General features: G+C 40.6%; 1 protein-coding gene across 1 annotated transcript in view; it reads left to right on the forward strand.

Moving 5' to 3' along the window:
* The first annotated feature begins 1,171 nt into the window (after positions 1-1,171).
* The window catches only part of dnah2 (dynein, axonemal, heavy chain 2), a 162,815-nt gene continuing 151,209 nt past the window's right edge, over positions 1,172-12,777 (forward strand). Inside the window, 2 exon segments of the mRNA XM_034136540.1 lie at positions 1,172-1,240; positions 2,438-2,593. Coding sequence (XP_033992431.1) covers positions 1,172-1,240; positions 2,438-2,593 — 225 coding nt within the window.

A 12,777-nucleotide genomic window follows, 5' to 3' on the forward strand; every position in this document is an offset into this window, starting at 1 on the left:
ACCGCTATTACAAGCTGTCCGCCACCCTTCGTCTCCTCCATGTCCATCTGAGATATATTCAACACCATCTGGTTGTTTTTACAGAGGGAAAACCCAAAAGTGAGTGATGTAGTTAGAACAAAACAACCAGCGGATATGTACTTTTAAAGTCAAGACTGATCTGTTTTACCGCACGTCGTTGTGAAAGGTCCAGATTCAGAGAAAACTGATTAGACAAGGGCTTAGGGAAATCTCTGGAGAGCTAAGATCCAGGGACATATGTTGTCTTCATCTTAACTCGCCTCTCTCCCCTTCTCGTCTTTTTTTTCTAAAAGAGAGAGGGAGGGAGTCAAACTGAGAAGGAAAAGGAGGGAGGGAGGGGAAAATCATTATTAACTCATAAGCTGGTTAATGCTGTAGCACTCTCAACCTTCAGCTCAAATGAGAATTTCCGTCATTTACATATCAATTTAATTTCCTGTGTTTCCCTCTACTCTCCCCCTCCTTCATTAAAAGCAGCATTTGCTTGCCACTGCAATCAGCCGGTGCAACACATTTTCCTGGGCAGTGAGCACTCACACACACTCTGTGGCACCCTGCTCACACACACACACACACACACACAAAAAAACGTTAATGTTTTCAGACAAGCAAATGCAGAAACACCTTCATAGGCTTTGTGTTATCCTGTCGCATGCACGTACAGAGGTGTGAACACACACACACACACACACACACACACACACACACACACACACACACACACACACACACACACACACACACACACACACACACACACGCAGTTAGTGAGGAAGTGTGTGCCCAGGCAGACAGAGCAGCTCCTTGGCCCGATGTAGGTCTGTCAGGATTAAACCAGTGATCAGAGAAATGAAAGGGAAGCTGTCATTCCACATAGCCCTCTATACACATCATCCTCAATAATTACACCCTCTTCTTCCTCTCGCCTCACTTCCTCCTCTCTTATAACCTCCTACCTGTGTGTGTGCGTGTGTGTGTGTGTGTGCCGCAGACAGCATGCCTGACTGGCACCCAGCACATCAAATAGGGGCTTTTATGAAATGTGCGCCTGCTTGAATTACACTCACTTTAAACCTTCATTGTGTGTCTGTGTGTGTTATTCACGTCTTAATGTGTGTGTGTGTGTGTGTGTGTGTGTGCCTATGTGAGCATGACTGTGCGAGTGTCAGCTTTTGAATCGATACAGATGTGCCCGGCCCTGCGCTGCTCACATCTGGCGGTTAGATTGAACCTGCAGGGGATATATGCAGCTAACTACTTCAATCTGGGGCTTTAAGCTTATGAATGCGATCAAATATTCAGTTCACGCAAAGTGTTACACGGCAAGGCCTCTAGTGTAAAGTAAGTTTAAGGTCTGTCAATTGAAGTCCGTTCCATATGTGACCTTTGGTGGGAGAGTCAAGAGGTACCAGATCCAAGCTGTCATAGAATGATCCCTTTCATTCTTTTATGACTTTTATTTATGGCATTTCCATTTTCACTTAAATGTGAGAGAATTCACAGAATTTTTTTACATTATAAATGTAATCTTTTTATTATTTTTACGTTTGTTTTGTATTTCTGTCAACTCTTTTACTTGTAAATATTATTTCATTTTATCTAATTGCTTCTGTCATATATTTGAATGGCGTACTGGTGCCTTTTACGCATGTAAAGGCTAAAATAAAATATTTGTATTAGTATTTATGTTTATTTTAGTTTTTGGTTGACATGTGTTTGTGAATTCTCTTCTGAGCTTTCAATTGAACTATAATCTCAGTTTGAAAATGATCAATAGCATTAACCTGGTGCAGACCCTTTTGTGTTTTATTGAAAAGCAGATAATGATTCATTTGCAATGAACCAGCAATATGTTGAAAGGGAAAATAGTTATTTACATGTGGGTACCATACATGAAAATTAACTTTAACATTCAAGTCAAATTGTGACAGTGACATATCAGATTTAACAAAACCATCAAACACAAAGTTGAACACAAACTGAAAATGTATGTTGTATTCATTTTGGTTTGCCTTTCACATGTAGTTGTATGTGTATGTTTTAGTCATTTTAGCCAACCTTGAGAAGTAAGTTGAGTGTCACAGTGGACCCAGAATGCACTCTGAGACAGTCCACTCCAGCCAGTGTAATACTTTTCTGCAGCTGAGCTTTATAAAACCAGAACGTGTGCTCTGGAGCGGGTAATGAAGAAGCTAATACCTCGGTTTTGCTTGCTGTTTGTGCTCTTTTTGCAGCTAATGACTTTGTACTGTAAGACTCCTTCGTATCCAGGGTTTTGTATAACAGTGACTTGTTATTATAGCTCAGCACTTGAGCGTGTAATAAATGTAAATCTCAGTGTCTATAACTTGCTCCCCCGAAGCTCATTATTTGTGACAAGTGTGTGAGACAGTGTTTGTTTTGTGCTGTGTTGCAGATGAGTAATGAGATCATCCGCCTGTGCTTCCAAAGCATCTCTCTGGACAGGATCTTAAAGGGCTGTGTGATACCCAGCCAGCAAAATCTCACCGTGTATCCAGTTCTGTTCCACCTGGAAGGACATTTACCTGCATGCCTCGCAGATTTACCTCAAGTAAGAACAGTATCACTCATGTATTGACTCCACACACTGATACAAGTCTTTGAAATGTTCATTACAAAAAAATGTAAATCCATGTAGAGCTTTGCATTAATATTAGGTCAAACACGTCTTCATTTTCACTGTGTTGTGTATCTTTCTTTCGTTTCATGTCTTTTTCACACAACTGTAAAATGACAAAGATAATTGAAGAAGAATTTGGAGGAAAGACAAAAAAAACGTTCCAGAGGTGTGGTGAATCAATTGGACGGCCTGTGCTGTGTATACATTTAAAAGATTTCTAAGGAATGCCTGAGAGGAAATGTTTTTAAGATATGGCGCAAGCTACACTTCATGGTCACTCTCACCTCACAAAACTTTGTTTGCCATAACTTAATAACATCTAAAAGGATTAAAACATTTTTGGACGGACATGAATGCAATCCTGAGTGCCAAATAGACAATAAGTCCATCAATTATTTATACAATGGTATCACTGGAGGTGTGTTCTGTTCTCCTGCAATGGTGCATAAACCTTATTCCCTAACAGAAGGGCAAACTATATCATCCAGAATTTGATAATAGCCAATAGGGGTCAAAGTTGAATTTTAAATATTTAAGTCCCAACCAGCACAATATTTCTGTATGTTTAGTTCAACATGCAGTCAAGTCTAAGCTCAGTTCAGAGGGGCTTAATACCAGACATAGAACCTTTTATATGCTGTTATTTATCATTTGAATACTTTCCTTAATTATTCTTTAAAACATTTATTCAGCTTTGTGTGTGTGTGTTCTCTCTAAAAGTCTTGAATCAATCACATCGTTCCTGAGATCAGTTTCAGTACACAGGCTTCCACAGGGAGTGAGCTACTGAGTCGGATTAGGCAGCTTCAACTCCTTCTCTAGAACTCATTTTAATTCAATTTACTACATCAGACAAAGTCCTTATTGGAGGATAGAAGCCTTTCCTCCCTGTAGAAGACACAAGACAAAGTGTTAAGTGGGTGTTTAGATTAGGAGCCACATTTACAGCAGATACAAGTAGTTATTATCACATCAGCTAAGGGCAGAGCTTTGAGTTAGGGGCTAGGACACGCTTACCAACAGGTTCTATTACTCCTTAATAAATGGGTCTTTAATCTGCATTTACATATGCCTTACAATAACTACTGACTGTTCTCATCACCAGTACGGAATACAAAAGTAGTTGTGATTACTCTTGTCTTGTTGTTACATTCATCACCTCTGTGGAAAATGTGACCGTGGCAGATATCACCGCACTACCTCTGCTACTGATGCTATTGATAATAAAGACTCGTTCTTCTTACTAAATGATAGTATAATAGGGCAGTTGTGTTAAATGACAAAAGATGTTAGTGCCTGCTTACTTCAAAGTGATACCCAGAGCGCTGCGCTGACAGCACATCACTGCAAACATCTGCTTTTCCTGTCAGCCAGTTACCTCCCCCCCCCCCCCACTGTCTTTGCATGCATTTCATACTCCGGCTATTCTAGTAATGAAGACCATAAAGTACACTCACATTCCACAATTCAGATAAGGCTTGGGTTATATGACAAAATTGGTTGGACATTATAATGGTCCTCACATGTTTATGTTTAAAGAACGATATTGGATAATGCTTGTTGTGATGTAACGCTTATTATTTGTTTCCTCTAAGCTTCACCCAGAGTTACCAACACTTTGTTAGTTGGGCAGCCTTGGTTTATTAAAGACAAAACAAGTTAACATTTTTAAATGGAGTCAGTGGGAGGGGACACGCATGAAACTGCGCCTTAAGTTATTTGTTTCCTTTAGTTGTCAGTTAATCATTGGGTCAGTGGTTTTCTGAACCACAGATTTTCACTTCATTACTATGATTGCCCTAAGAGAGAGAGAGTGAAGGGCTCCCAGTGTTTTCACTGGCTGGCACACACACACACACAGACACACACACACATTCTGGGCTCTCCGATACCCCTTCGGGCCTCTCGCTGTCTGCACGGGCAATCGACCTCGTCCAACCAATTAAAGACGGCGCTTAGTTCCTGATCGATGGCTGGGGTCGTGGTGGGGCAGGATGAGCACAGCAGGAGACGGGGGGGGGGATCAAGAAGATCCACGTCATGGCCCAGTAGAAGTTTTTATTTGGTCTTCCTATCTGAGGCTCCTCGTCCGATCACTCTTAAAGTGCAAATTGCTCTCCTGGGATTAGATTTAAATAAGAAGTCATTGCTGCATTGCTTTCTCTAACAAACCACCGTGTTTGATAAAGATCCTGCAGTTTGAAATTAATCCACTAACTCTAATACTTATGCTAAGGTGCTTTCTTTCCAGTGGTTCAACTTGCAATACTGCTGATCATAGTGATGTCTAAGTTATGTCTTTACAGAGTTTTTGAGTCAAGTTGCATCAGTGACTAAATATGACCCGAAGTTGTATCTTCACTTTGTTCTTGCATGATGCAGAGGGATGTAGAGTGGATCATCCTTTTTCTATCACTGTCTTCAGTTCAGTTTGTCTGACTGATACGGCTTGTAATGACGTGTGGTGCGGGACAGATACATACGTTTGAAATATGGAGACGAGTCATAACTTTCCAAAACCTTCAGAACCAAAATGATTTCCCTCAGCATCAGTTTTCTTTATTTATGGGATTTCCATGAGTCCGTGAACTCCTGGTGAAAGATAGCAATACTTTAAAAACAGAAATGAATGCTGCTATCTCCAGTCAGGCCTTCCTTCATCAGCAGCAGCCGGTGAAGGAGGGAGGGTGTCAAGCAAAGAGACGCCGATCTGTTTCTCTCCCTTCAGATATAACACCAGTGATTCTGTCACCCACACAGCCAATATCACAGTCAGTCCGCACACCGGGTTCAGTGGCGGGGCATGGAGGGAAACAGGCGGGAGGGACGGCAAATGAGGAAGAAGAAGGGACAAGTCAACAAGGCTACAAATGTGCGACTGCTTCGGAGCAATAGGTCGCATGCCATGTGCTTACAACGCCTCTACTCCTAGCTCTCCGGTCTTTGTACTATACAGAAAATGCTTGCAAAGTAAATAAAAAGAGACAAGTAGTTCAAACCAATTTGCCAGAAGAGAAGGGAAATAAGCTATGAAATGAAAGAGGAAGGTTGTGTGGAATAGATGAGAGGAGTTGGTGGCCCATAGAAGAGGGCATGAAAGGGATGCAGAGTGAATAAGCAAAAAAAGGACTTTAACATCACAACACACCTCAGCGGCTCTGACACAGCCCAACCCGTACATATTTGCTGCTGTGAAAAGCACGATCCGGGGAAATTGGTGAAGTGCTGTGAGATGCAATGTCAACACAACAATACTGACAGCTTGGAAACCCATTTATTAGTCCCCCAAGGATCCCACCATCTCTGAATTTGTCACAGAATTAGTTATCAGCCGGGGAATGCAACCTCCTCTGTGGCAAATGGAATACGCTTCAGAATGAAGTCATAAATTGAAAGTCGACTGGCAAATTGTCACCAGCACCACGGCAGCCAGACTGGAGCATTTGCGTCTTTCTCACCTTTCCTGCTCTTAAAGCACATTCTTTTTCACATGTTTTTGTGGCCATAAATTGGTCACTCCCACACAGTATTAAGTGAAATAATGTGATTTTTGGACACTTTAAAACTGGAGAATAGGCTGTAATTGCAGTTTAATCAATATTTTTGAATATTTCTATAAATGCTGATTTAAAAAAGAAATTGACATTTAAACTCACTTAAATCTGTTTTCATTTAACTAAATGAAATAAAATGTTTTATATACAGCCCAAAATCACAAAACACAGTTTGTACATATCAAAAAACTACAAATTACAACATTGACTATCCGATGAGGTAATGTGAATGTAATATACAAATGAAATAAAATACAAAAACATATACAGGTCCCAGGAGGGTGTTCATCCTTATTAAAAAATAGAGGTCTTAACCCTACTCTTAAATGTGGAGATGGTGTCTCTTTGTAGGCTACAAAGCTGTTAGGAAATCTTACTGTGTAATTATATTTAATGACTTTTGTGGAAATGGGCACTAATGAATGTATTTCCTTTTTCTTTTTGAACCATCAGGACGATGGAGAGATGTGGACCGTGAGGATGAGTCAGAGACAACAGCTTTAGGTCTCATGATCACACAACACCTCTCCTAATAAGGTAATCATCCAGATGCTGAGCCCCTCTTCATGGCTCACACAAGTTGTGCCCATCTTCTCACTCTGCCTCACTTCTGTCTCTACTTTCCTTTAGTTTTATTCGCCTTCACCACCTCTCCTTCTCTCCTTCACCTTCCTCCTCGCACCCTCCCGTCCTCCGCCTCTCACTCAACAGCCAATTTAACGACTCAAGGAGACACAGGAGTGCAAAACACATTCGCAGATCGATCAAAGCTGAGACTTTGCCATGAAAACAGCCATGAATCACAGTTACCTTCCCTTGCTCTTGTCAAACCTCTCCTCTACTGTTGGAACATATATGTTTATATTAGGCTATACAGTATGGGCTTGAAGCCACGCACTGAACAGTTTATTTAGTTTATTTAACCCTCAGGGGTGTCAGTTGATATTGTGTGTGTGCGGGCATGTGTGTGTGTGTGTGTGTGTGCGTGCGATACTACATCTATCTTGTATGTGAATGTAAGGGTTGTATAAGCATGGCGTGGTGACACATGATGAATGTGAGGTTGGCCGCAGTCTGCCCCCCCCCCTCCTCTTTGTCCTCAGGGTGGCCTTATTGTTTCTTTCTCTCCCTCTCCTCCGCTTTGTTGTTCCTTTCATCACCCCCCTCTCACTGTCCTCTCTTCTCCTTCGCTTCCACACTGCAGCGATTGAGTTTTTCTCTGCATTTGCATCAATGCAAAACACTCACACACACACACACACACACACACACACACACACACACACACACACACACACACACACACACACACACACACACACACACACACACACACACACACACACACACACACACACACACACACACACACGCACACCTCTCTGTCTGTATTTCATCATTGGCTCTATTACAGGGGATATTTTCCCAGACAATGCCTCAGAAGGCGGTGGGCCAGAATAAGGGAGGGAGATGTCTCTATCCCTCAGCACATGGAAGCCACAGCACTGGCACTCCCACTGACTGAGATGAATGCATTTCATATATTTCCCTTTTGAAGCACAGATGACCTCCTGATACGGCTCTCTGTCTCTATCGCAGGAGGCCTTTCTTTATTTTTTACCCTGCCTGTGAAATCTGGAAACGCACAGGAAGACATCTGAAGGGATTCTGACGGAGACTAATTTGTTTTGTGGCCTGACGTGACTCGAGTATATCTTTATCCATAAAGGAGCGGCCACATTTCCCCCCCACCAACACTTTTACGATCATGCGATAGCGCTTATCTTGGGCGTTTATGTTTGTTTGCAACCGTGGCTGTTTGTAGCTGAGGCAACAAACTGTGCTTTTGTGCCTATGGGAAATATGATATGAAAGGCTGTTTAAAAGCTGCTGTAGCTCACAATGGGATATTATAGGGTGGTATACAAATAAGAGATTGTTTGTTTTTCTAAATGTACAGGTATTTATGTCTTTGATTCTCTTATGTGACCTTCTGCTAAGTGTCAAGGGTCACCAAACTGGAATGGGTCCAAAATCATTTAGCATAGCCTTATTTTTGCACACTTGACTTACTTCAGCTGCAAAAGTCTGTCTTTATGCTGCAGCCTGCACATGAATTCTCGTGTGCGTGTGTCACTTTATTATAATGATGTGCTTCCACGCTCAAGTAAGCCACGGTGACCCCTCTTTTATTTCCATCCTTATTGGATCTCGTGCTCTCCTGAGACAGCGGAGACGTTGATGCCTCCGGTCATTTTTCTGTCCCTTATAACCGACTGTCCCAGTCTGCTATGTAAGTCCCACTTAATTAGGCCCCAAATTGGATGGATTTACGCTTATCCAGACGCCAACATTTCTTTTATTGGGTATTTATCCCATGAGGTTAGGGCCACACTGATCAAATTACACTGATTCAGACTTGTGCATAGCTAGATTCTCAGCAAAGTACTGCGTGTTCTGAAGGCATGGGTGGATTTATAGTGCTCACACATACACACAAACTGAAACCCTATATCCACATCAACCTATCATTGGGTATAAACCGAAGATATTTTATTTGATTCTTCATAAAAGTAAGGGGCTTTAGACCCCAATAGAGACCCCTAGAGGCCAGACTCCTATCTGCACCCAACCAGAACAAACAGCCATACTCTGAGCCCAACACTGCTGTGAACATAGTCACAAATCAGCTCTGAATAAACACAACAGATAATTGTTTGTACTGCGGACACAGTGGGTCATTTGGAGAAGATGTGGTGCAGACAAATGTTTTTTATTTAAAGATCATGCAAATGTCATAAAAGGAAATATGAGGTAGTGATGAACAAATTGTGAAGTTTGGGGTACGCTTTTTTAATGTATTCCCTTATATGCCTGAGGAGCCTGCAAACTAGCAGCTGCTTACTGTTGTCTGAGTCCGTTTACAGATAACACAACATTTAGATTGATGCTTCCAGTACGAGTTTACAGATAACACGACATTTAGATTGATGCTTCCAGTACGAGTTTACAGATAACACGACATTTAGATTGATGCTTCCAGTACGAGTTTACAGAATTGACAGTTTTTATTTGTTTTTCAATATTTCCAGATTTTTGGAATCATACAAGGTTCATTTATTTAGAGGGTTAGACATTACAATGTAAGTGGTGGCTCCTTCTCGCTACAAGTCATTATTTAGACACCTATGGAGGAAATTCTGGCGTTTTCTTAAACCCCATTACAAGGATCACATTTTTCACAAGTCTCATCCGTCATTTAAATTATAATCAACCCGGTAAATGAATGATTCATCATAATGTTTTAATGGCGTCATTTAGGAGTCTCAAACTCCTCCGGTGAGTTTGATGAGGTAAAGAGAGGACACGGTGTGAAAGCTTATTTTTTGTCCCCTGTTTGAGAAATAGTAGAAGCATTGAAAAACATAGACTTAACATAGCAAACACACCTGCATACCTTTTGTACAGTATGTGAGCAGAATTGTGTGTATGTGTGTGTGTGTGTGTGTGTGAGTGAGCAGTTCTTACGCACACACACCGGGCACCAGAGTGCTGTTAATTTCCGCCTGAGCAGAGGAACGGCCACTAAAAGTATCATTGAAGTGATGAATGTGCTGCTCGGCTCAGGCATCAGTGTTTAATCTGAGTCATTGGAGAAATAGCACCACATCAACTTCAAACGACTTCCTTTCATCTGCAGTTAGAGACGCAATCACAGATGTGCGCCCTCTCCTTGTTCCATTTTTCCTGCTCATTTTCCAAATACCATTCTCCACAGTTCAGACCAATGTAAAACACCATCCTTCATACCTCCACACTAAATGTATGTGCAGCACGCTCATGTGTGTCTGCGTGTGTATGAATATACTTGACTAACATCAAGGTTTATCATGTGTTTTCTTCAGTAGATTAACTCGCTTTTTAGTTGATCTCCCTTAAATCATGCAACACTGCAAATGTAATATAGCAAATCAAATTGGCTGTTTATTAAATTATTATTATAATTATATCATAGGACTTAAGTCAGCCTTTCCTGATAGTGGTGCAAAAAAGCTGGTGTTTTTAATGTAGCATCTGCTTCAAGTCAACAGTGTGGATATTTGATTTATAAATTCATTAAGTTTAATTACTATAATCATCTGATATGATACCTGAGTAGATACTTCCATCCCTCAGCAGTAATATGAACAGAAGTAATAATCCCTTATCATTTTAGTTCATGTACTTAGTGGAGTATTTTTTGACACAACTCATCATTTATAGAATTAATGGTTTATTTAGTTAATGGCTTATTCATAATAAGTTATTGACCATTATACTTTTTTAATTGACGATCTAATATTTAGAAAGCAGGGCGGACGGTGGCTGATATACAGTATAGTGCTGGTATATTGTTATTGTTTTTTGAAAATACAACAAAGTTATAATAACAAATGAGATGTGAATTTGCTGATCTTTCTGAACATTTATTTATCTCTCTTATTGTCTTCAGGTTCTGTTTGCTTCAGCAGATCTGCAGTGCACTTACATTTAATTTAATTACAAATAATAAAACAAATGTATTCACTAAATAAATGTCAGATTATCAGAACATTTCACTTTTCTTAAAAGAAAAAAACGTATGAATGAAAAATAAATAAGTAATATGACTTTTGAACACAGACATCAGCCGACGCCAATTATCTAAAAATGAAATAATTGTTCTTACAGTATATTAAATAAAATGATGTCAAACCAATGGACACTAAATAAACGTCACGCTTTTGGAGCCACTGGATGGCTTGGTAATGATCTCACTGAAACTGTTTGGTAATTCTTGCTAGTTGTGCAATGCAATACATGCTGTATATGTGTTGTGTTGGTTCAGGTGCGATGCAGCAAAAATCCCTACCTGCTGTCGGCCTTGAAATACAGTCTTCCTCTGTGTGTGTAACCATAACACAAAGGTTCAGAAAGGAAAGCTGCAAGGCATTTAAGGGTTCCTGGTTTTGCACCTTGACAGTATGGTGAAGAAATGCCCCCTTCCTTTTCTAGCTGCAGACAAACTACTGGGGGGGGGGAAACAAAGTTCAACCATGTACCTGAGTCCCCACAGGTTGAACAGAACACGATTCAATTATTCACAAACGGAGGAGTGATGTGAAGGTAACTAAAAATATCAGAGCAAAAGGTCAGCAACTGGATTGTCAGTACAGAGTGTGATCATGTTGTTAAGCAGCATGAGTTGCTGAAAGTTCAGTAAAGAAGCATCCCTTTTTTCCTTAGATGTCTTTAGAAAGTGTATCACCTTGCTGCGGACACATTTTAGTGTACCAGGTGTCACCTTGGCTTTACCTGATGTCAATCTGTCCCTCTTTCAGCATTTCCACCGTGAGCAGCAACTATACACATTTGTGTCCTCAGGATTACCTTTCCATCAGGGGAAGAATGAAGTGTGAAAAGCAATCTGTGCAATGCCAGGCCACCGATACAAACTTCAGCGGATGCAATTATGCCAATGACAGATCATTTTCTGACCTTTATCCCTCAGTCTGTATGGATGGCGCTTTGCCACGGCGACAGCCGGCTTTTTGTTTCTGTGCACTTTCTGTGACAGCTGGAGACCCGGCTCCAAAATGCTGAGGTGCTCATCTCTTTGAAAGACAGCTTGACTTTCTGTTCTGCTCTTTCTCCTTCTCTCTGTTTACATTTGTTGTGTATGTCTCTGTCCTTGTAACATTCTCATTATTTCTTCATCAGTCTCCCTTTGCTTCCACTTCTTTTCTCTCTCCTCTTCTTCCTCTCTCTGTCATCTTTGTTCCCATCAGGTGTTCTCTAAAGACTCTCCCCTGGACCAAACCAGCCTTTTCTCTCCGGTGCATGTCTTTGTTCCAAGGTTCAGAGATCTGCTTGAGGTGAATTCACACAAACATCTATAAACACACTCATTCTTTACTCTGAAGGCTCATGCTGCTGATGTCAGACGTCTTCAATACCATCAACTTCATTTTGTATTTTCATGCTGCTTTTGCTACTTGCGTTTTTCTCCTTTTGAATATACCTGAAACACTGTCTGCATGCGTTATGTTTTTATTTAATTCAGTTTAGAAATACCTTTTTTGCCATCCAAACTGTTTCAGTCCTTAGCAATGTTGCCCCTTTCCTTTTCTATTCCATTACATTGCTGAGCCTTATGAAAAATATTGTATCATAATTTAATTTAATTCTGGGTTGTGATGCAGCTCCATTCACCACCGCCCTCATACATTGGCGTGTCAATGACCTTTAACACGTTTCAGCTTAACATTTGGTTGTGTTTTCTCATTTTATTTCCCATTCCATTCATGATTTCACATCTCACTGCTATCAGTGCCATTGTTGACCAACCCTCCCTGTGGACCTTAGCTGAAGATATCCTTGAATGCAGATATCCTCCTTTCCAAATCCATGGGACGCGACCTTGAATACATTCAGTCTTCAGACCATACAGTATTTTATAAATTCTTATCACGTACATACATTACACAAACACAATCTCAATGCATGCATATATATATATATATATATATATATATATATATA

Source organism: Trematomus bernacchii, unplaced genomic scaffold, assembly GCF_902827165.1.
Source record: "Trematomus bernacchii unplaced genomic scaffold, fTreBer1.1, whole genome shotgun sequence".
Lineage (NCBI taxonomy): Eukaryota > Metazoa > Chordata > Actinopteri > Perciformes > Nototheniidae > Trematomus > Trematomus bernacchii.